General features: G+C 38.9%; 1 protein-coding gene across 1 annotated transcript in view; it reads left to right on the forward strand.

The window, feature by feature from the left end:
* Window positions 1-25,739, forward strand: part of ARHGAP15 (Rho GTPase activating protein 15) — a gene marked incomplete at its 3' end in the record, with an annotated part of 333,310 nt that overhangs the window by 247,650 nt on the left and 59,921 nt on the right. Inside the window, exon 12 of the mRNA XM_084289199.1 lies at window positions 24,802-24,936. Within this exon, the coding sequence (XP_084145325.1) occupies window positions 24,802-24,936 (135 nt within the window). The remainder of the gene's footprint in view (window positions 1-24,801; window positions 24,937-25,739) is intronic.

A 25,739-nucleotide genomic window follows, 5' to 3' on the forward strand; every position in this document is an offset into this window, starting at 1 on the left:
GAGGAAGGATTCTCCATACTCATATCACATCTCACACTCACCCAGCACATCCTCTGCCATACCCGTCCTTACTCCTAGACTGGAATTAAATAAGGACTTTCCAGTCTGCCATATTCTGTGGGTTTAGATAAAAATATGGATCCAATTCCCAAAAGTAGGACCCCAGATAAAATAAAACTGAAGGAAGCATTTAATATGGAGAAATCAGTGATAGACTTTTATTTTTATAGCTTCATAAATATCTATTCCCAAGGAAAAATAATTCCCAGTGGCAAAATGGTAAGAAAGCTGATTTATTTGTCATGGTGTCAAATTTGTTCCTAAACTGAAGGATTTCTCATGTATTTGACAAATGAGAGGAGTCTGATTAAGGCTGAGGATCTCTTGTTTAATTAAGCTTCTCTATACCCCTTGAGGGCAAGCAGTTTTCATTTTACATATAGGTAAACTACACCACGAAGAGGTAAGAGGCAATTCCTTTTCCCCCAGGCAGAACATGCAACCTAAGAACAAGACATCTCAGCAGGTTCTGGAGGAAATCCTTCCCTTCTTCAGTTTCAGGGCATCAACACCCCCTAAGGCTCACAGCAGACCTTCACATTCTAGGTGCATGAGGGCTGTATGTGGTCATCTCTGGGCAGCAGAATAGTTGCCTCTGGGGAGGGCCATCCACTCACAAGCAGTGGATTTGGTTCCCATCTGTATATTTTGGGGATCTTTCCTCGAGCTGTTCCCAGAGCTCTGAAGCTAAATCTGCTTCAGAGATGGGGAGTTGGGTCTGTGCAGACCACTGACAGTGGAACAGGGAGAAAATCTGCAAGTTGTCTTCAGTCTCCCCAGCAAAAAATCTCTATTTCTCTTAATGTAATTAACAACTCCACTTGCAATTTCTAAAGGGGATTCTTGAGACTCTCAGACTTTAAACCTCCTGTGTTGTGTGGGTTGTAAATTTACATGTCACATACAAGCAGTAAGAAAAGCGTGTGTTCACTACAAGACTACTTTTTTTTTTTTTTTTTTTTTTTTTTAAGATTATCAACCACGTACTCCGTTTTTCCAGGAGCAAGGTAGCCACCCTCAATCACACTGCTTTGTGAAGTTATAATGCTCCCGTTCAGCATGATGTTGTAAAGCAGTGCTAGCAGGGTATTATGTTGGGTTATTGCAGAAGATATGGTAATGAGTGTGAGCTCCTCAGGTGAAAGGTCCCCCTGAATTCAGTGGAAGTTGTCACATTACCATCTGCAAGAACAGAATTATATCTCCTTTTTCTCTTGTGCCTAGTCTAACTACTACACAGAAATAAATTTTATTAGAAAACCTGCATAATAATGTATTGAAACTGTGATAAAATTATTGGAAGTATTTGACATTATCTTCTTCTTTTTTGTCTTTGATACTGATATTTTTTGTAGACGTCTTATACACACTGCACTAATTATTGTACCAAATAATCCTGTGCCATCAAATAGACTAACACATTAGCTATTTTTCTCTCTCAATCTCTTCATGCTTTCTTTCTCTGCAAGTCACATCAGTGGCAGCAGTTAAGTAAATCAAAGTTTGTAAGACTTGGGGAAAAATTGTCATACACTACACACAAAACCAGCTACTGCATTTCAAAGTTTTGGTTGAAGTTACAATATCAAAGGATCTCTGTCATATGGGAATCTTTCCCTCTCACATTCCTGCACTACGTCCTATTAAAAGGCTTCAGTCAGTGAAGTGCAGCAAGCCCAAAGTGCTGGTTTACTACTGGTAAAACCAGAGACAAACCAAATGAATCTTTCCTGTGCCTGATGCCTCTGTGTGTGTGTTTTCATGCTTTGTTTTTTCTTCCGCCTTTCCAACAACAATGTTGGAAAAAGGTATTAGAGCAGAAAAGCTCTAATTATTTTAACGTTCTCTGATCAGCATCTCACATCAGCAAAAGAAAACATTTCAGACCTTTCTTAGGAGTTGATTCAGGTTGTTTCTTTTGTTTACATTTGTCCTTTAAAGGACAATTCTCTTGTTTATTGTTTTGCGTAAGTTTCAGACAAAGAAAGTCTTTGGCTTTGCTCTTCGTGGTTAGACGTTTTAATTTGGGGGAACAGAGGATGGGTAATTTAAATTACTTTTTTTTTTTTTTTTTTTTTTTTTTCCTCTAAAGAAAATGCTCCTTCACAAATGGCCTTTGCTTTTTTTCCTTAGTCAATAAATCATGGGAGGCCCCAACCTAGTAAACCTGCCTGGGACTGATGCTTTATAAGCACTTTAGAGTAGTAATTAATCAACGTGCCACTCTTCAACGTGGAACATAAGTAACAGGGAGCAAGACAGGTAATGTTTTCTACAACAAGATAATGGCAGAGCAGTGCTGGGTGCTGTTTGCAAGCCCCTTCACCAGCCCCAGGGACATGGGGAGATGCAGAGCCAGGGCATCACTACTCTGCTCATCGGTTCCCAAACTCAACAGACTTTTGCGGGTGTCTTTTCAAGAGTAAAGCACAGCATGGTCAAACCATGGTCACCTATCCCATTGTCACCTAATGGTGTGGTTACTGCCAACAGTCCTTTGCTGTGATGTGGTCTTGCTCCACTCTGATTTCACTACAGCGGGGTCTGGAGCGGCTTGTTGCTCAAAGCCTGCCTTCTGAAGGCACACCTATGCATGCAAACTTGCAGAATACTTATGTTGTTCCCTTCATACTTAAAAAAACATATATATAAAAAAATAAAATTATTTAGGCTTGACTGAGGCATTCTTCTTCCATGATAGTGAATTTCTACCTATGTGAGGAAAGAGCAGGAATACTTGAGAGTAATTGCTCCCCCAAAGTGAGTAAATTTAGCCTTTAATTAGGTCTCTTTCCTTCGTTTATTTGATATTTGTGTGTTTATTTTCTTTGTTGTAAACAGACTACTTAAACGGTGAACTGCAGGGGGAAAAGGCAAATATTTATGGAAGAATTTACTGGAATTGGGTTATTTGTTTTATGCCAACTGCTAGCCTCAGTCAGTAGGAATATTATCACCTTTTGATATGTCTCCAGTAAAATAGCACTCTTTACCAATATCTGGTTTGATTTAATACTGGAAAAGGAATGCAAAACTTTTACATTTCAGCTATTCTTTATGGTATATTTGCTCATGAAACAATACAAAGAAAGCAGCTCTTGACAAGTCACATTTTTCCACACAGTGATCTCTTGTTCAAGACCTGTGAGACTCCTGTAATTTCCTTCCCATTACTTTCAATGAATTCCATGCACGTGAAAGGGAAAATGGATAGCGGAGCCTGAGTGCCTGTATCACCCACTGCCTCGGTACCGACAGCAGAACGGAGACTTACCGGGGATTCTTTACATTGCTCTGCTGCTATACATTAGCTTTAATCTTCCACTGAGCAAAATACAGGCATTTTTAACAAAAATAATGAGAGCTAGGCCTTTGGAGACTCCATGGTATGGGTCAGATTTACCTTTTGGTATCCTGATGTAAAACACTGAGATCAGAGGAGTTACACCAATGTGAAACAGGTGTGCCTACGCACATTTATATGAAGAGAGACATATATTTCCTTTCATTTAACAAACATATATAATTCAGACCTTAACCTCTACCAAAATAAGCCTTTCTTAACTTTCAGTTGCTGTTTCTGTCAGGGTTTTCACTAGCAATGTCCCATCAGCTGTAGGTAAAGAAGACGACCAGAAAACCAACCTTAATGTCTGCACAAAAATCAGCTCCCCGGCCTGGCCATATGAACATCATGATATCCAGGCACTGCAACTTCACAACAAACATCTCTTCTCTTTAAAAAATGTGAGCAACCACAATACACGCATCCATTTCATGCGAATCACATGCACGGCTTTAGCTCTGACCTAGAATGAATTAACTTCTATTCCCAAAGCTATATATACAGTGTTAAGTTATCTAGGGTTAATTTGCTGGAAAAAGGATTACAACCAAGTGAAGTTTGTGTGTCTCTGAGAATTACGGTTTGGTCTCAGTTGTTTACATGTAGGCATCGGAAGAAATCTGGTAGCAACAGGGTACATGGAAGAAGAGGGAAAGGGTTACAGCCTCGAGTTTCCTGAGAAGCACAGCTTGCAGTTCTGCTGTAGAGAAGGTTTCTCCATCTGGCAAGCCTCCTGGGATGCCAGACTGGAGCAGCCAGTGTGCAGGAGATGCCCAGGGTAGACCTTCCCTAGCCGCCCCCTGCTGCAGCCTGCCCTGTGCTGGTGCTGGTACTCTTGCCTCTACCCATTGGGCTCCATCAGTCTGCTCTGAGACCCCAACCAGTCCCACAGGGACTGTGCAGGGCTGGTGGCTGTAAAATCCTTGGGAATGCCAGGGTGGAATATCGGTGTGCCCAAGTAGTGTAGGTTGGTGGGTGAAGGAGCCCAAGCAAACAGGTTGGAGAACTGAGGCAGCTGTCTGAGCAGCAAAGGGAGCTCCTTGGGTGCCTGCTTGTACAGACTGAATTAGGTTATGGGAAATAAAGGGATGTGCTTCTTGTGTTGCAGTGAGACGTCTCTAAACTGTGTGAAATATGGTGACTGTAGTTGCCGTGAATTTTTATTTACCGGCCTTTTTTCCTCTTCCACCGCGCTCTCCAAAAAGAGCTTCCAGCGGCATTAGTGGTAAAGAAATCTACTTAAAAATAGCTCTGCTTCAAGAAAGGGAAGGCTTTAGGAAACTCCATTGTCTGTTGAGGAGTTGTGTGTCATATCTGGAGACTGGATTGTGTCACACGGTGCAAAGTAGCCCTCCTTTCTGCCCAAACTATAAAGGATCCTTAGCTATAGCATTTCTGATAATGGTCTCATAACGTGTGTGTGTGTGTGTGTGTGTTCTCTGAGGCATTCATTTGGCTGGCACATTGGAAAATGGTTAACACAGTGAATGTGGGGTGTCATTTTTGTAGTGGAGAATGTGTGCCAGAAGAATTCAACTGTAACCACTAAATATTTGCTTAAAAATAATTTTAACCATCTGGACTCCTTTTTTCTTATTATTCTTATTCTTCTTTTGAGGTGGGGTGAGAAGGGAGCATTTTAATAGGAATGATTTGTGGTTGCGAAATGAATTTGGTTAATTTGGTTACCACCCCCATTTATATGATGACTACAAATAGTCCCTAACATCTGAAGTTTTAAAGAACCAGCAGATTTTTCCCTCTTGAGCTTCAGAAGCTGGAAACAAACTTACAAAAGACAATAAATTGTTCTTGATGGAATAAATAGTTTGTGGGGTTGCTATTGTTCCTCTTGACAATACACTAACATGTGCTAATGGAGGAAGAATTGAGGAGCTTGCGTAGCACGGGCCCCTCTGCCAGGCAAAATTTTTCCACTGTGGAGCGGGAGTCAGGTTCCCGGCTAGTGGGGCAGGAGCACAGTATGGGGTCTCCTGCACCGGGGCACCTGCTGAGCACCCCACCACGGGGACACCCGGGGGCCTGCAGGGACCCTGAACACAACCTGCAGCTGCGGGAGGGGCTTCAGAGAGGGGCTGCCCTACGGCTTCCCCTTGGCCACAGCAAGGAAGCTTGCTAAAATCAGTGTTGGAATAAAAGTTTTAATTTCTCCAATACTTAAAGAGAATTTAATTTTATTTTATTTCATTTTGGTCTTATTTAAGAATATTCACTTTGATTTTTTGTATTCCAGTGAGAGATTATTTTGGATCTGCATCCAGTCAATAGTTAAATATAGCCGGTAGATGTACACGTATCTATGTGCTCTGTCTTACCTTAGCACATGAAATGAGTCTTTAGTGAATCCTGCTACAAATACGTCCATTAAAAGATTGATATACTACTTGGAAATGCCTACTTCTTAACATCTAACTTTGTACGCTAATAATGTACTAGGTAAAACGTGCAGAGGATAAAATAATCTAAGGGAAAATAGGTAAACTTGCAGGTAACTCTCTCTCTTCAGTATCACTCAGAGCCACTTTTCCTGAGTATTCTCATACACTGCAACACTGGTTTCATCCAACTCATTGTACATCAGGAACTATTTAGTATCATTTCATTTAAAATATGCAAGCTTTATATCGTGAGTAAATGTGTAGCCACAAGGTAAAATTAAAAAAATATATTAGTCTCATCATTAAAAAAAGCCTTTAAAGTTTCCATTATCCATTATGTCAGGTAGCAAATATCTTCTCAATGTAACTCCAGACATTAAATCTGTCAAGAGGCATGCAGTAAAATAAATGTCTGGGATACCTTCATAAACAAAAATCTTATTTCCATAATTCATACAGCTGGCTGGCATTTATTGGCACGTCAGGTGCAATGGGGACATTTCAGGAACATTAACATGTACAGCATCATTTGTCAACAAAGCAACAATGTAAGCAAATCGTTCAGAACTCATACAGATTTACAGCTTTCTCTGCCAGCTGCTAATTACGGTGTGCTCTGCCTATTTGGTATGGTCTTTTTTATTGGAAAATGACAAAGGGGTTATGGTATCCCAGTTTGGAATATAGATGCGCTTTTAGTAATAATATGAGTGGTAATATGACTACACAGCCTGGAGTTTTGATCTAGTTGCACTAGTCTTATAATTGACCGGTTTTGATTGATGAAGGACAAAGAGAAATTCACAGTGATATTTACTTACTGATATAAGTAACCTCGGCAAACAAAGAAATAATAAAATATCAGGGAGCAAAGAGAAGTATCTTGGTTTTAATATTGTTGTGTGTTTTTTTTTTCCTACTAAACGTGGCAGAGAAAATTCACTCCTTGCTGAAAACCTGATCTGTTTATCGAGGAGTGCTTAGCAAGCCCTGTACATTGCGAACACCCTTTGAATGTTGCTGAGCCTACTTTGATAAGTAAGAATCAAACTTTCCACATCTTAAACAATGTAAAGGTTAAATAAAAGCTGACAGTACCGTATGTAAGGACCAAAATATGTGTTAATTATCTGCTTTCAACATTCCCTGTGTCTGTCTATCTGCATTTCTCTCCCTTCTTATTTGTTTGAGTGTGTTTCTGTCTGTATGTGCTTTTCCAAGTTAATGATGGAAAGTCAGCTCCACTTTTATTTTCAGGCTTTGGCCAGTTTGCATTTCAATCTCATAAAAATATAATTAGCGGAGCTTTATGCTTCAGATGTATAAATTAAATATGCTTTCATAATTATTATACCTGTTATTCAGCCAAAGGTAAGAGGATTCTATTAGCTAACTACGTATTTAGACACCTAATAAAATCCCTTATTCAGTTCTATTTCTTAGTTTCAGTTCATGAACAGTAACCACCATTCTGAGTTAAGATCTTGACCATTTAATTTTTAAGAAAAAAAGTAATTAGACCATATTATGGATTAATCCCTTGCCAATTTTCATTTTTTAAATCAAAGTAATTTTAGACTTGGGAACTACATAATTTTATGCAAAGAAAGTGTGTTTTGCCAACCTTATTAAAATCTTTAAAGACCATATTTTCTATAGGCTTCCAAAAATTATTCCACAAAAATGTGTGGGTGCACCCATCTGTACACATGAATGGGCAGTTAGGACCATAATTATCCAGTTTTGCATGTGCAAATGTAGGTGTTTAAGCACAAATTAGCTGACCCACAGATTCTGCTGGTGCATTTTTGCAAGCTGATTAATAATATTTCCTTGAATTCCACAATATAAATTGAAATCTTCAAAGGTTTATAAGGACAGTAATTGCATTTCTGTAAAATATCTGAGATTACTAAAGCCATTTAAAATGCTACTGATGCAACAGTAAAATGAGGTATAGTTTAGTGTCTGTATTTGGGTGCTATTTTTGTTATTATGACTATATGATTCTTCCAATGTAATAAACTATTGGCTCCGGCTCCAGAGCGATTACTGTCTGCCGCTGCTGCTCCAGAAGCAAAATGCACATGTTCCTGAAGGAAAAACTACAGCACCAGGATTATAAAAAAAGATGACCATCAATCTAAGCCTGTGTGAGCAATCGTAGCTGCCGAGGAATAGAAGTTATTTTGTATTAGAAGCAATTTACCCATCTGGAAGAACAAAGACACTCGCAAATGTTTAAGTGACTGACTTCTAGCAGATGCTTAAAGAAAGTTAAAAACCTGAGTGCTTCTGAGGAGGCTGGCCTTGATTTTCAAATATAAACCAAAAATGTTGAAGAGCTCTTCTGAATGATACAGAAGTCACAGTCCCCTTGGCTTCATGCTCCCCAGCTGCTGATGTTCGGGCCCATCACCACCAGGGCAGTGGTGTGGGAAGGGTGCAGAGCTTCTTCAATGACACCTATAGCAGCTGCATCACCTCGGTGCTAATTGTGTGCCTTTCCTGTAAAAGCAGGCTGTCTGGGAAGGGGTGAGCCATGGGAAGAGCCTCGACAGGGGCTCTGTGGGGTGAAGGAAGAAGTTGGGGGTGAGGAGAAGGGATGAGACGTGGGGTATTTAGGTTGGTGGCACAAGTGGTGGCTGTTTATATGGCAGAGACACCGTGGATATGAGGTTCTTGTATGCTGGGCTAAATTGTGTCTTTAGGATTTTATAGGGGTCTTGGGATACTGAGGAAATAAGTATTAAATACAGAGCTTTAAAAATAAAGGTCAATACACCTGAAATTCACAATTACCCCCAATACAGTACCAAAATGCGACAATTCTACTGAAAATCTTCTAGACCAAGACCGGCTCATAGAAAACTATCTTTATGCTGTCATTTAAGATTGCTTGAATTTACTTTATTTGTGATTTTTTTTTTCATTTCTGTTCATATACTTGTACATTTGAAGAGGAAGTTTAGACATTCCTTGATCCATAGAGATTGCTTTTCTTCCTGCTCCCTTTGATCCCACTTGCCTAATAATAATGGGCATTATCTTATATCCATATTTAATTTTATTATGTCACTAGTATTGCAAGAAAAGGATGTTCTTTTCAAACATTGTAATGCATTTAGTATTTCACTAGTCATCAGTTAAATCAATTTTTCCCTTTATTGGATCTGAATTATAAATCAACTAGTCATTGTATGGGATACTGTATATGAATGTACAGTATATCATTATGATGTATCCTATAATAATGTCTCTTAGACATGAAAACTAAAGATGGTGGTTTAAAGTGCTGAGAGAGAAGAAATTGGAAACATCTGTTAGTAGGAAGTAGAGAAGACTTTTCATTAAAGTTTGTCAAGTGTATTTGATAGGAAGAACACACTGGGCCATATCCTGCCACCCCTTACATCCATCCAGCCCAGCATCCAGCAAGTTATTTCTATCTCGGGTAGCAAATCTCATGTTATCGGAGACAGCAGAAAGCCAGCTCGCTGCTTTGGGTAAGGCACAACACAGCAGCTCAAGAAATCCGAGACCCGGGGCAGAACGAGGATTCACAAGTGTTGTGGAAAAAGAGATGCAGCATATTTCAGTACAGCCTGTCTTGGTTTTCATGTATGGAGGGGTAACAAAAGCTGTGCTGCTCTTCTACAGAGTATGTCAGCGAATTCACTAGTGTGGAAGAAGCAGTGTGGGACTGTTTGGGGTAAAAATTCTTTGCTCTTTTCACTTAGCCACTACCTGCAACAAGAGGTAGTTGTAGAAAAAAAATAAAATAAAATAAAATTATATATTTATATATATATTTTTTTATTTTGAGCAGGTCAAAGATAAAATACTGGATATTTGGAGGCATTCACTTAGCAAATTTCACCACCTAGTACTTCTACTGTAGAAAAGCAGGCAAAACAAACAAACAAAAATGGTTAAAAACTTTGGAGATGGTGTGTTTTAGCATCACTATACTGCAATACATTTCAGAGGACAAAACCACACGATTACAGGAGATAAGAAAGGGCACTCTGCATGTTCTCAGAGCCATCCCCTTGTGGTGCTGTGCACAGCAGGGTTTGGGCAGCGCCACAGCCCCGTCCATGCAAACCCTGCTGGGGTGCAATGCTCACCTTATTCACTTCTCGTTTCTGCCTGTTACTAAAGACACACACTCTTTTTTCCTTGTTTCTGTTTCTAACTTTATCACTGCTGGGTCCCAACGTGAAATGCCTCCTGCATTCCTCGGAGGAGTACCATGAGTGCGGCGCGCAGCCCTCGCAGCCGTCCAGCTGCAGCGCCTCTTGCTTGTGCCTCCTCCTGCAGGTGTAGCAGCTTAAAAGCCAATATCTTGCCTCACATTGGCAATCTTTTCACATTTCTTCCTGCGCTAAGCTGTCTCCGAGCCCCATTGTTTCCATGATGATATCCAGAACTATGAAATCAGCTGTAGCGGACGCAGGGCCCGACGTGAATTACCCCCGAGTCAATAGAAAACAGAATATTGCTTATTGATTTGGTCTAGCCCGTTGTGTAGTCAATGCAGAACAAACTAATACAAATAAAACGAATCAATTGGAAGCTGGCTGCGGGCCCCAGTGAGTCATATGAAGTAGGTTTCTGATATCCTTTATCATCACGCACAGCCAGCGAAACAAGAGTGCTACTGTCTTCTGCTGGCGCAGAGACTTACCTCGGGCTATTCTGAAAAAATGCTTTTTTCTTATTTTTAGACCTGAATCAGCCCATGCTAGCAAATGTATTCTTGTGAATACAGATACCACTTTGTTGCAATGCCCATGGGAAGGCGGTAGTGTAACCTGTTTGGATGCAGCTGCAGACCACCTGTAGAGAAAGTCAAATTAGGGAGAGACCCCACTGTTCTTTGCATTAATGCTTTTTGTGCTGCGGCTCGCCTCCCCGCGCCCTCCCCCCCAATGTAGCTTTCCCAACCGGGGAGAGAGAGAGCACATCGTAAGACCTTCTGTCCCTTTAAGGCACGATGTGATTGAAAGAAGATTTGAAAGACTGTAAAAACTCCCCCGTCACCAATGAGTGATGGCCTGCAAAGAGTCCCAGCGCTGGTGGGGTGATTGTTCCTCCCGGTCTTCTCACAGGTTTGGGATTGTTGTGTTTTGGGGTTTTGTTTTGCTCCATTCCTTGTGCTTAAATACATATTCAAATCTCCCTCGAGTAATCTGCATTTTAGAGGAATCTTCTAAGTTTTGAGTGAAAAAGTGGTTGTCGAGAGCTAAAGCCCTAACTTAGTGCTGTTGCTCCATTGTTTTGGAATAAAAGACCGGGCAAACAAAAGAAAATGGAACAACCCAAAGTCGAATGCCTGCATACCCTGCATATCCACATGAAAACGGGTGTGATCTTACTGATCCTACTTAATGGTGCAGGAATGTCCTTGCACACAAGTATGAGTTCAAAACAGATGGGTAGTTAAGCACATGAACCAACCGTTTTGGGGAGGTTATGGGTCTCTGGTATGAGAAGTTAGCTCTGTTATCTCAGTTGCAACTGCTTAATGCTCCTGGTGTTTGTAGTTTCTCAGTAAATCAAGCCTTTTTTGTTGTTTACCAGGTAGTATTTTGTTGCATAATGATGCAACGTTCTACCTTATGTCACATAAAATCTGTCTGCACCGAAAATTCCAGGGAAATACTTCTCTCCACCCCATTTCTTCACAGCCGAATCCAACTGCTTTACTAATTGTTGACGTACTAGTTAACACAGGCACAATTTGTAGATGGAGGCGATGTCATAAAGCGTTCCCTCATTTTAAATTCCTTCCTCTCGGTGGTATCAATGTTCACAGCAAAGACACTGATGATACTGAATTTAATTGGTATTTATGCGTAGGGTCATGTGTGCTCTCCAAGAAGTTTCTGTGTAACTTTTCCCTAATTGAAATTAGATTGAAGTGTTGCTGTGTACACTGCGACTTAATGGTGACAACGTTGAGCCAGCTTCGAAGCTCAGATGCATGGCACGCATCCCAAGAAATCTGCTATGATGCTCCCACATACATCTATGCATATTTTTATGGTACAAGAGACATAAGGTGTGGAAAAGGAGCAGTCTCTTTAAGGGGGATGTGGCAACCCTATCTGCCAGTCATCTTGCCTCTGCTGTTCTATTCCTTTTGCAGCCATTCTGCCTTTCTCGTATCTATAACGTCTTTACGTACATCTCTAATGTCTGTGCAGCAATTGAAGTCCATAGGAAGGTAAGAGGCCGAAAGACCAATGGACCAGTAATACTGCATACAGTAATACAGGTCCATTGGTCTTTCGGCCTTTCACCTTCCTGTGGATTTTAATAGGACCAGTAGTACTGGTCCATTGTGGAAATGCTTTCTGTCTCATTCAGGGATGGGTTGCTGGCAGATGAATGGTCATCGTATCACCTAGATAACATAATACACAACCAGCATGGTCTGTGAACCATTTTGGGAACCAGCCTGGAGCTCCCAGCTGCCATGCAATGCAAGGACGTAGCACTGCCGTTGGTTATAGGGCAGCCTCACCATGGCATACCTGCAGCACTGCCTTTCCACTTTTCTTCTCTGCAGTGCACAGGCAGCCCAAGTAGAGCCAACTTCTCACTGCTAGAAGTGTTGTGACTGGGAGCTGGATTTATAGTGGCTCATAGAATTGCAATGTGTAATAACCAACGTCCTTGAACGTTTTTCATACGCTTCTAAGTGACTCTTTAAAAAGCATTGGTTCTCCTTGTAAAAAGCATTAAACTTTTTAAGGAAGAAGTAGTAGTCTACGCTAGTAATCATCATGGTGCTTTAAATACTAGTGGATAATTAGTGACATGAATAAATTAAGTACATTTCAGGTATAATGGCAAAGTTGAGGAAAATCGCCAAATATTAGCAAGGCTCCAAAATCCAGCTACTTTGCGTTGCATGCTGTTTTAATGGCTGCGATTTTAAAATGTGCATAATTCCAAAGAGATCACATGTTTCACATAATAAAAATTACTGTGACATAAAATATATATTTTCTTAAAAAGTACTTGTAATATCAAAAGGACTGTGAAGTATTAGCCATTTAATACAAATTTATCTTTTCTTGCAGATGATTACATTTTCATTTTAATTGCTCACATTTCCCGTTCTGATCTCAATGTTTTATAGTAGGCAAGACATGCCACAAAGAAAAAAAAGAAAAAGATTTTATTTGTTAGTTAACAGTCTTCAGAAGTCCTAATTTGGCCAATGTGTTCTGCTGCAAAGTCTTGGAATGCTGTCTTGCAGTTTCAAAAGTGATCTTATTTGGCTTCCCAGAAACTATTATGCCTGGAGGATGCCATGAGAACAAGGGCTGCCTTGTTAACAAGTAGAAAACTCTCAAAAACAAGATAGGATCCTGATATAAATCATAATTTAGATGCACAGAGCTATGTTCACAACCACAGTAATGTAATTCATTTACATCTAGTTATTACTTATCTCCACCCGAACTACTAAGTTCAGGAATGCAGCTGCCTTGTGCCTTGTGACTCGTGGGGGTTAGGGAAGAATGACATCACCGAATTTAAGCACATTACCATGCTGACATAGTGGCACCTTGTTTTCCCTTCCGTGGATAGAGCGAGGATTGTGTGCTACCCCCCATTCTTCCAAAGAATACCTTTTTTCCCCTTTCAAGCAGCTGCTATATGAAGGGTTGCAAATGTCACTTCAACTAATGATGAATGATGCTTGACCCTTGGACCTGTTACTATGAATTTTATGCAATGCTAAATTAATATGAAAGATCTCTGCTAGAAGACTTCAGCTATTATGCATGCAGCATAAATGATATGTTAAACAATCCAAATTTTTTTCTCATAACCATGGTAAAATGCAGAGCTGCTTTAACGTTTTGATGTGTATTTCCACTTAAGATTAGTATCTTTTAGTTCTAAAAATATTTTTGGTAAGCAAATCAGTTTGCGAAAAACATTGTCAAAAGGGCAACTGGCCCACATGTCTTTGTTGTTCGCGTTTGAATATAATTAATTATGTAAAGCAATAGTTAGTGGGAGCTTAACAATTAGTAGAATCTGTCAAATAGTCACACGGAAATTACTAACTAATTGAACTACTGGTCTTTTATTGTTGCAGGAAGCAGTACAGAGTGTCATTCTTTTATCTGGGAACTTTGTTATTATCACACATCGCATTTTTTGAGCAATATATGCTTCCTCGTAGACTAATACATAAATAACCCTCCCGGTAATGTCACAGTGTGCAACAGTGTTTGAAATAAAAACACCTGTTTTAATTAGTATTCAGATTTGCGTGGTTAAAAAATGATAATCCTCTTGCAGCTATATGACATTTTTAAAGCTTTGAATTTCCATCTGTATCTTATATTATGATGTTTCAGGATTGTCATGAGTTAATTATGTTAACTTCGGAAACATTGCTTGCATTTAGAATGAAAAACTTCAGCTTGAATAGCCAGGAAAGCAGATGCTATCTTTCTTGTCAACTGCTTTGTTGTGTGTTGCCTTGAAACTTTTTATAAGATGCTGTATCCAAAAGGAAGTATAAATCTCCATTTATTTGAAATGCTGCCCTAATCTAATCAATATTTTAATGTATTTCTTGTGGGAGGGACCTGCACAAAGTCTCAAAGTCATGAAAATCTCTTAATATTATTTAAAGTTGTCATGTTATTAGAAGTCCTTTCACAAGACTAATTTGAAAGACAGAAAAACTCTATGCATTATCAAGTCTTAAAATCGCTTGGAAGAATATATTTTCTTTCATGAAATAGATATGCCTGTAATTTTAGGTGCAATAAAAAGAATTGGGAATGTTAGAATGAGAACGCATATCAAGATAAACCCTGCAAAAGAGAAGGAGAGGCACAAATAAGAAGTTAATGCAGTGAATTTGCATCAGGTTCTATCACAGCACAAGTGGAAATGCAAAGCATGGCTGCGTGCGGAGAAACAGGAAAAGGTGTGATGCCAGAAATGGCTTCTGGGGTACAGCAGAGGCCACGGGGGGTGGATGTGGGAAAGGGATGGCATTGACTCACCAGGTTTCATTACACCCCTTCTCCTCCAGAAAGGAATTACAAACATTGCCAAGAGTGCCTCCATGTGCCCGGGGCATTGATGCATCTTCTGGGTGAAGCTCTATCTGCGCACATGGTGTGATGGAAAGGGAGATGGATTTACATTTTTAAGTCCTCACTGGCATTGAGATTTCAGTCTTTTGGTTAAAAAGACACAGGCAAGAATACCATAGAGTTGGGGAAGCCAAAGACTCAACCGATTCTGTGTATGTAGCTTTTAATTCCACTCATGCTGCAATTGCATGTGTTTCATGAGCAGCTTTGAGCATGAAGTTCATGCTTTCATGTTTAAATGTGTAACATTTGTCTAATGAAAGCTGTTTTCATTGTTGTAAAAGTTTCATTATTTGTAAGCAGAAGCCTAAATGAACAGCCTGATGTAGCCTGGATCAGGACACGTTTTAGCATCAGATCCTCAGATGGCGTGGCTGCAGAGGGGACATAGCTCTGGAGACATTGATGGATTTGTATCAAAAAAGTGCATTTCCTGAGAACCATCCCCATTCAGGGTGATTCTCAAAATGTATTAAAAATATTTGAAAATTCATGTTATTATTAGCACTATTATTATCAAGGGACATTTCGTTAACATTTGAAAGTCCTTCAGTGCACTTGAAGATATATTTGTTTTACCAACTTATATAATCCCCTCCTGTTTAAAGTTTTGTTTTAAACACATACAATTATCATCTCATATGCCCTGATTCAGTAAGCACTTAGAAGCATTCCTATCTTTAACAGCATAGCTAGTCCTGCTAATATCCAGGGAATGGAATTAGAGCTTCAGATATTAGCAAAAAGTAATGCAAATGTGAATTAAGCAACATGGTTTTGAAGTAAGTTGACTGAGGATTTTTTTATTTCTTAGACTGACTGGAAAAGTTTGACAAAAAAAAAAAAATCAAAGCAAGCATTACTGATATTAATAATTATTAAAAAAGTATATAAAGTTGAATATTTTAGGCTGGTAGCTAGAAGGAATTAGGCACTGAAATAACCTTCCAGTTAGCACAGTGAGGAAAAATCCGAACAGCTTTTAGAGCCATCACCAGTGCAGGCAGCAGTGCTTGGCACTGCACCTGTAGTGCCAAGCCACCATGTCCAATAGCCCAGGATACCCACAAGTGTGATACTTGCATTTCTCTCCATAAATATATTTCATCCTGATCATAGAATGGTGTTGGTTTGGTGCTTTGTTTTTGTTTTGTTTTGTTTTGTTTTCCTTACAGTCTTAAGCTTTATTTGGTACTAGAAATCTTCAGCATTTACCAGTTAAATAAATTTATTATATATATATATATATATAATACTATATATAGACATCTAGAATAAGAATAGTATTGCTGTTTAGCTTGTAACTCGTTAACTAAAAGAAATGAAGTTGCCTGTATTGTAGAATTTGACCATTTGCAAGCAAATGCATCACTTGGGTGTATCAAGTTTATATTTCATATCTAGTGTAACTTTTCCATACAGGAAAAGTCTAGCTACTGGAAGCTCTTACTGCCTTACTGTCTCTGCAGGAGCCTACACAAAACAACACTGATATTCTCTGTCCTGTATGGTGTCACACACCATGTAGTTGATAGCTAATTGTCATTCTCAGTAACACATTCAGCCAAATTTTCATGAATTAAGCCAAGGAATATGAAGCATAAATTATTCTTATGACCCAAGCACAAGCCTGGATTCTCTGGCTTATGTTTTTCAAGACAAATCATTTTATTTTTAATCAAGAAAGTAAGCAATGTTTAAAAGGCAAGGTGCGAGTACTGAAGTGCTAGTTTGAAAGTACTTAACAAAACTGTCTTTTCTTTTTGAATAACTTGAATAAAGTGTCTAAATGACCTCTTCCTAACCAGAAGAGAATATAGAGAAGAAATTAAGCTTTATTGGTAAATTAAAGCCCAAATCCCATGGTTGATGGGAGATATGGTCCGTTTGAAATAGTTACAGTTTCAGACTTTCTCTTCTACAATCAGCGGGTGGAGACCAACATAATCCAATTAATTGTAATTCCCTTTTGTGGCACTGGTACAGTGGTGAATGATATAGTAAGTCCATTGAAGTCTTATCTCTGGTCAGATAATCCAAATGGATTCATATTATGAAACAGTCCTTTATAAAAGTTCTGATGAACAGAAGTGTTTTGACTTTAGTGAACCAAAAGATAAATTCTATACAAAATAAAATGTTTTGTCCTTGACATTTACAGAGCTTCTATATACCTGATTGCATGTAAGAATGCTTCTTTCAACAGGCTTATTTCAAAGAGCCCTTTCATTAAAAAAATAATTAAAATCCAGAATTTGTTCTCTGGACCTACTATGAACCGGTGTTTGAGAACAGCTCAAGTAACCTTTATTCTTGTAAACAGTCCCATTGAAATGAGTGTGATTAATAATGTAAGTAATATATGGGCATTTTGAGAATCAAGTTTGTGTTTCCATTTTTCTAAGAAAACAATAAACTAATAATTCATTGATAATCCTTATAACTGCAAACAAATATATATGTATAAGTTTCTTTTTGGCATTGCAAGTGGACTAGGGGAATTGCTTGACTTTAGCTCAGGCTTTGATGTATTTACATTTGGAAGTCATTTACATAAAGGAAGTCATAATGATCTTTATTGTTTTGTTAATTTTTTCCTTTGATTGTTGAAACTCACTGAAATAAGGCACCAGCTTATTGTTATTGGGGTCAGTCCCAATAATATATTTGGCTATGTGCAGAAAGTAAGGGTTGGGTGGTATGCTTGTTTTTTGAACTGTTTTTGTACAGACCCTTTCATTTCAACAGTCACTGGAGACAGGGCTGATTTAATGGATCAGTAGTCTGATCCAGTGCTACACATTTTGTATTTCTCGTTTCCTTTAAAGTTGTCCATAGTAAGCCCACGTTACGGCAGAAGTGTTTTCACTCGCAGCATGTTAAATCTCGTATTTACTAAAAGATACTGAGATACCATTTGTGGGAGACAACACACTAAACCATATATTAACGTCAGATCTTTTCAGTGTCTCAAAAACAATTTTTTTTTTTCTTTTCTTCCCTTAAATTGTTTGGTTGAAATTTAATACAAAGAATTTTTTACCCTTTGGGGTACATTACATATAAAATAATTTATGACCCATGAATCACAAGAAGGCAGTGAATTAGGTTTCAGATAAGTCTGCCAAATATTACAAAACATTGTGTACAGATTTTTGGACTATGAAAAGGCTTTTGACAAGAATGGAAATAGAGGCAGTGTTAGAAACCAAGAAGGGGAAGAACAGAAGAGCTATATGTCAGAATCCTAAAGCACTCTGAGTTAGTAGTACAATTAAAAATATAGGAATATGAACATATTTTTGAAGTATGAAAATTGGACAGAATCATTGTCCAATTCCTCTTTGTATTATATCTTAAAATGTAGATTTCTGGATGCTGATACACACAGTTCTGATAAAAGACCTGAGTGTAAATGGAAGAAAAAAAAAAAAAAAGGAAATAAAAAGGGAAAAAAAAATAGATTGCAGAGGAGCTTACTGGAGAGCAGTTGCACACGCCCCCCCCCCAAAAAATAAAAAATGTTAATAACAGATTTGGGATTGGTATAGAGATATTTACCTTGACTAATATATGTGCACAATATATGACTAAGTAAAAGCAGAATTCAGAAAGGACTTTTGCCTTTGAGCAGTAAAATGTATTATGAAAAGTAGGTTCTTTATCTAAGAAAGTATTTGATGTTAGTGTTTTGCAGTCTAACATATATGAAACAGAAATGCTAGCGTCCAACTAGAAAATGGAATAAAACCCATTAGCTGATGCAGAGGAATGAGAAAGACAGTAGTCTGGTTGAGGATAATAGAGAAAGAGGGAAGAGCAAACAGAAAGAAAAACAAAATAAAGTGCACTTTGACCACTAGGAAACAAATGAAGTTACCATGCAATAATGTAGCAGAGTGGATTAGAGGACAGAATCTTACCACTGTAAGACAAATGTAATTTTCACTCCACATAGCTATTTAATTTCTGTGAGTTGCACAGAGTCTGCCAAGCTCCATCCTCGCACTCGGGCAACATTGTTGCTCTGACATGGAGAAGCCCCTGCACTGCAGGAGGGTGGGAGCAGGGTGGGAAGTCCTCCGTGCCTTCCCGGGTGCCTTCTTTTAAACCCACGCAGGTGCCCCAGTAGGTCTGTGACACCAGAGGAAGGACAAGTTTGGCCCTGCAGGGTTCGGATGCTCACTCTCTGGGTTATTGAGTCACCTCCGAGCGGCTCACCGAGGTTGTGGAATTGCAGACAGGTGGTCTATTTATTCTTAGGGAGCTTTCAGCTGCATTTAGAGAGGAAATATTCTATATTTAAAATCAATCTTTTTCCCATACGGAATAGTTGATTCAGTTAAACTTAATGAATTTTAAAAGTACTTGTAATTATAATCCTATTACAGTAATTATTGCTTCAAATCACAATGATTGAAAATCCTGAGTTAGAACTAATAACGCTGTCATCTAACCCTGTAGCAGGTACTGGCAGTGAATGGTGCACAGGAGCACCGTAGAGATAATACCTGTTTCTGGCCACCAAACGGATTCTCCCCCCAGTACCACTGTCGGGTGTGATGCTGGCAGTTGCAAACAGGGTAGAAACTTCCCAACGCGACGGAGTCGCTGGCTGGCCACGCTCCTAAACCTTTGAACTGTTCTGCGTGCCTTGGTGGTGTACCCTCGCTGAACGGGACCTTTTCTACAGAAACAATGAGATAGTTCATCCCTCTCGTACTCCGCAGACTTCTGTGGAATTGTGCGGGGATGAATATGACCCAGTGTGCCCAAGTACAGAAATCTTTTATTTTTCTGGCGCAGACGGAGATTTAAGTTAGCAGTGCTTGGTTGTTCCAGCATGCCCCCAGGTCAGCGAACTGTCATAGCAGAGAACTGGCATAAACAACACTCTGGATGCACATAGAGATGTTCTGCTTTTTAGCTTAAGTTGCTCAGTAATTTGCGCCTGGGCACCATGGAAATGGGCCCTCCGATAATAAACAAGTGCTCAGGCATCATAACATCATGGTTTAATTTTCTGCTTAAAGGGCTCTCCGTTTTCCACCACCAGAGAAGGAGTCATACGTTCAAGCTTTGTTTTGCTGACTATATCCTTGATAATTTGGTAGCACTGGATGGATTCACCAGAACTGCTCAGAAGCACACTGCATACCATATTTAGTGATTTGCTTATCTGTCATTTTCTTTGATTTGTTTGAATGCTCTTGGGAGCAAAGCACCACGTGCTGGCTGCAGGCAGGACAGTGACCTCCCAGACCTAGCAAGGGAGTGAGGAGAAAGAGTTGTTAGCAGGGAGAGAGCTCACAGAAGGCTGGCTGAACGAGGACAACATTGTTCTGCACGAGCTGAGGCTTCTGCTCTATTATTTAATCCAAGTTCAAGCAAATGTATGAACTTTGGAGTGTGCCTATAAAATGCAATGTCGGGCCAGGATTTACTGGAGGAGGAAGCGAAGCATCATGCGCTGCATTGCCAAGGGGTGAGCTCCTTGTCATATGATAAGCAAGAGCATTCACCACCCCTCAGCAGCCCATCCCTGCCATGCCTCTGGACATCTCTGTGCTCTACTGCTGCTCTAAATTGAGTGCAATCACTTTGAAAGAAGTTTGTTTGCTCCTATGTAACAACAGTTTGCAAAAGTTTTGAGATCCCATCATTCCTGAAAGCTGCTATGACTCTGAACTAGTGATAAGAGAAGTTCTGGCTTGTAAAATACAGGTACAGTTATCAAACACACGCCTTTCAGTGTATAAACAAGTATTTGTGTTGTCAGTCATGAGAGCAGCTCTCACATGAGGATTTAATGATGCAGTTGGGTGCTGAGGACTAATGCAAGTGAAGCAGTTCTGCTTATGTCTGTTTTTCCTTTGCTACTGAGGAGCATGGATAAGTAGAAAAATATTTTTTAAGAATATGTCCATTAAAAAAGAAAAAAAAAAAAAGACATCTTCAACTTGGACAATAAAGAGGAATGACACACAGTTTTTCTTTCCCTAGTGCGGTGCAATAGGATTTTTCTTTCCCTTCTTCAACAGCAGGACTCAGTTCTGGAGCTCTCACCAGTAAACTGCCTGTTGGGATGAGTGAGTCCGGCCAGTTTCCCAAGCTTTCAGTCATCTGGGAATGCATTGTGCACACCCAGCTCATCTGCAGAGACTTTGATGTGAGAGGAATCATGTGAATTAGTAAGCAATGTTGTGCAGGGCTTTCTCTGGGGGAGATCCCAACCAGGATATCCACCAGCCCCTGGGATGGAGACTCCAGTGCTCTGGGATTTCATCTGACGGAGCTGTGGGGCTGGGGCTGGTCCCCAGATGCCAAAAAGCTTTTTTGGGGGCACAGCCTCCATAAAAGAGTAGGCTCTGCTAGCCGTGCTTGCAGGAAATCACTTTTCACGTGGTTCAGAGTAATCCATGAGACCAGTTGCAGGAAGAAGCAATACCCAAAGTGAACCATGGCTTCTGAACCTGGTGCCCTGGGATGTAGTGGCAGCATGGGCAAAAGACAATGTATGGCTGGGAAAATTCTCGTATAAATTATCTTAAAGGAAAAAGGAATAAATAAGTAAAATTCAGCAGTGTTCTCACAAAATTGCATTTTGCTTCTAGAGACAAATCTACAGACAAGGCAGGGTATGTGGTTAGAGAAGCTATATCCATTTTCTTTCAAAACTGAGCTTTCTGTACTGCCTAGGTTGGTTTTTGTATTTTCTTTGTTTTGTTTTTAGCTGATCTTTCCTTAGCTGATCTTCTTCCTTTCTGAACAAGGGTAACCTTACAATGCTGTGTATAAACCAGAGGTGAACTCCTCCTTGGTTCAATGGCAGACATTGCAAGTGCCATTAAAAATGTGGACTGCTGAAAAGACTGATTTACTAAGAATTAGAACCCATGCTTCCTTCACAAATGTATTGTACATTGATTTGTATTTTTTTTTAATAATAACCTTGACAGGTGCCTGCACTATTTTTTTTTTTTTCCTTAGTGTGGTCTTTATATTTTCATCCTAAGTATTAGCATAAATTTTATGGGATTTTCTGGGCATATTTGTGTCTGTATCTAAGATATATGATATCAACTGGCAGTGATGGTTGAACTAATCAAATACTACTGACAAGTTAAAGCAAATTTTTAGGACTGTGAGATTTTGAGCGTCTTCCCAGATACAGTATCTCCTGACTGAAAGCAGTCCTTGACTGTCAAGTTTAAATATCAGATTTGAGACTTAATCTTTGTGTAAGCAAAACACCCCAATAAGAAATATGTCTGAGTAAAGCCAATAAGTCAGGTCCTCCCCTTAAACCTAGCCCAAAATGAGTGTGTGTGTTTGCTTATGGCCCTATTGCCTTGGTATGTGAGCAATTCCAACCAGTGGGAACCAAACGAGAGTCTTACACTGAATGGACTTCTATTTTCTTTTCCTTTTTTTTTTTTTTTTTTTTTTTGACTTGGCATTTGTTCCTCCTAGCAAACATTTTTAAAAACTCTCTTATAGCTAGAGGGAAAATTGACACCCTTTGCTTTCACGATGATACATTCCTAACACGTTTCCTTGAAGAGCTGGAAATGGTGCAAAAATCTGGTAAGATAAGTCTTTGCAAAGCCTTAGAAGTCAAGCATTCCACTTTAGACATTTAAGACAAATGCATGGCAAAAACAAGTTGTGTTTTTTTTTTTTCTTTTTCTTTTTTTTTAAGGTTTCTACTTAAAGTTCTGTGCCAAAGCTACAGTACTTATACATTTTCTAAATGTGTTTTAAGCAATAAGTTGTACAACATTTTTAGAACATGTGTTAAGCTATTTCTCTAAGAATGAAGCTCTTAACAAAACATAAGCACTCTGCATGAGATCTTAGCAGCAAAGTGCTTAAAAGATAAAGTAAGAATTGGTACCATGGGAAGAACACCAGCTGTAGAGCACACAGGTCCATTATGAGAAGTATGGTAGTGGGTAGGGAGAAAATGATTTAATCAGGAGTAAAACCAATTTTATTATAAGGGCACGCAGGGGGTGTGGCACCATAGTGAGAGGGACATTTCAAAATATCTGACAGATTTCAACAATGTGAAAACCCACCCTGTTCTTTAAAGTGACAGTAAACCCCATCAGGTCTCTCTTTTTGATGCTATTGTTAACAGTTGACTGTTTAAAGCTGGCCTGCTAAGTTGCTGTCGATCTAGTTCAATAGTGTGTGGCAAAATAAAAGGCTAATTGTTGAAATACGATCAATCAAATATGATCTCAGAGTCTAAAGAAGATCCCCTCTGCTAACTCATTTGAGATCAAATCATTACTTTTATGATTGAGGTAATGCGATGGGGGGAAAAAAAAAAACCGCGAGACAACTAAATAAAATGCGCAAGTATGCCTTTGTTCCAGCTTTGTCTCACGTTACTCCAAGTTAAGGAATTGGGTCCATTCCTTTATTTGTATACGTTTCCCAAATCCAGAAATTTAAAAAGCCTTCAGTAATATTTATTACATAAAAGTTGAAAGATGTCTCCATTCCAAATAATATTTTTTCTGACCAAAAGTAAACTCTATAGTGAGAAAACTATTGCATTGAAGTACCAGGGATCTGGAGTTGTGGGTGTCCATGTGTCTCCAATAATTTTACCATTTTGTTTAACAACAGTTCACTAAAGAGGCTGCTCTTGAAGCCAACTGAATTGCTAAACATGAAAATTCAGTGACATTTAGTAAAACATTTCAGGATTATGTTGCTTCAAATTAAATTTGTACAGTAGTTTTCATGGTTGGCCCTTGATTTACATTCAGACAGAAATTTTCTAAAAATGAGAGTCATAGCACATGTATAAAAAGCGAATTCCATTTTTGGAGCAGCAGAACTCGAAGAAAGTGTGTGTCATTTTAATTTGGTCTAATAAGGATTTACACTTTCTGAGAGTTTTATATGGATTATGATCTCATTGTTTATTCTGTTCTAATAGTATCACACTTCTAGAATAAAAAAGGAGAAAAATAGAATAATCATCCAATCTTGTTTTATTTTTTATTAGAAACTCTATTTTAGCATTTAGTTTCTTTTATATTTAAATTCCTTAGCTCAGTCAAGCTTCAAAAGAAAACATTTTTTTGTTTGTTTGTAAAACAGTTTTGTAAGCACTTGTGGTTTGTCTTTAGTGTGTTATCATTTTTGACAGCTTTGCATAGCCTAGGTAGGCCAACAGGGGTCTGTCTAATATTGTTGCTGGGCAAATCTTCCTCCCAGAGATGAAAACCAAACAAAATATTTTTGAAGCAGTAAGAAGGAATTAATATCCTTTCTCTCACAGTACTCTATTCCTTGCTGACATTACATTCAGGCAAAAAAAGGAGAAAAGCGTTACCCATTATTCCCTTGTACATAGCAAGGCTAACACATGTAAAGCAATAACTCATTTTCTATTGCCATGTTTAGCATATGTCTCCTGTTGGCTCAGCAAGGCCTTTAGGCCGGTCCCTTGAGCCGGCCATCATTGGCAACTCTTAGCCCCTCGGCCTCAAAACCAAATAGCTTTGAATCATGTTGAGCTGTGATGCTAATTTTCATACTGATGCATTATGGGAATAAATGTATCTGACATACTGTGTCAATGGTACTGTCTCTTTGTGTCTCTTGTTTTTTGTTAGCTGCATTCCTACAGATGGTATTCCATTGAAAATGTTCTCTTCCTACAAAAAAAAAAAAAAGGGGGGGGGGGGGAAACATGCACAGCACCAAACCTCTAGGTGCAGAAGGCTGTTAACGGTTGCTGATGATAGTAGGCAAACATTAACATAATAATTAGTGTCTTGTAATTGTTTCATTAAAACCAGTTGTTCCATTTCTCCTCGTGTTTTCCCAGAAGAGAAGCTGAATTTGGACGACAGCCAGTGGGAGGACATCCACGTTGTCACCGGAGCACTCAAGATGTTTTTCAGAGAGCTGCCTGAGCCGCTGTTCCCATACTGCTTCTTTGAACAGTTTGTGGAGGCGATAAGTAAGTACATCAGATACAGTAGAAGCTAGTGAAATAGCCTGTTATATAAAAATAATAATAAACTTTAAAATGGAAGAACAGAGGCATCTCAAATCTGACTTACCTTCCATTATCCATGATCCTGTCTTTTTATTGTTGTTGATTGCATTTTACCTCCTACAGCATTTAGTTATTTAACTAGAGGAAAAAAATATCAAACTATTGAACTATAAATTTTATATATGCAATATTACCTCAGTGCCTAAAATGGTTTAGGAAAGGAATTAAAATGTGTATGTGCTCAAAATACGCTTGGATGATAATCTATATATCCCCAAACACAAGGAGAGACTAATAATTGTGAATTATGTTAGAAGGGGTTGTCGTTATGTTAATCAGAATGAAATGCATGTGTTTTGTTCCACAAGGTTGCAGACTCTTGCCTTACAGTGATCACAAAAAGAATGCAAAAACGATCGTGTTCTACTTTTCATATCTACCTTTGCTTCATTTTTTATTTTTTTAGAAGTCAGCAGGCAGCAGAAGTATTTTCAAAGTGCAAGGCACTTATTCTGTTACATGTCTCTGGTTTATATGCTGCAAATCCTCTCTGTATTTAATATTTGCAGGTGCATTTTGTAAAACTGTAGCAGCTTGGAAAAACTTGCCTCAAAAACAGAGTGATTTGGGTTTTACTCCCCTTGAAAATGGGGAGGGGAGGAGAAGGGAGGAAGAGATAGCTTAAAGGGAAAGGGCCAAGTAGGAGTTTAATTAAAAGTCCAATAGAAAAAAAAATGCCAGGAAAAAAAAAAAAAAGAAAGAAA

The sequence above is a fragment of the Netta rufina genome (assembly GCF_964035555.1).
Source record: "Netta rufina genome assembly, chromosome: 6".
Lineage (NCBI taxonomy): Eukaryota > Metazoa > Chordata > Aves > Anseriformes > Anatidae > Netta > Netta rufina.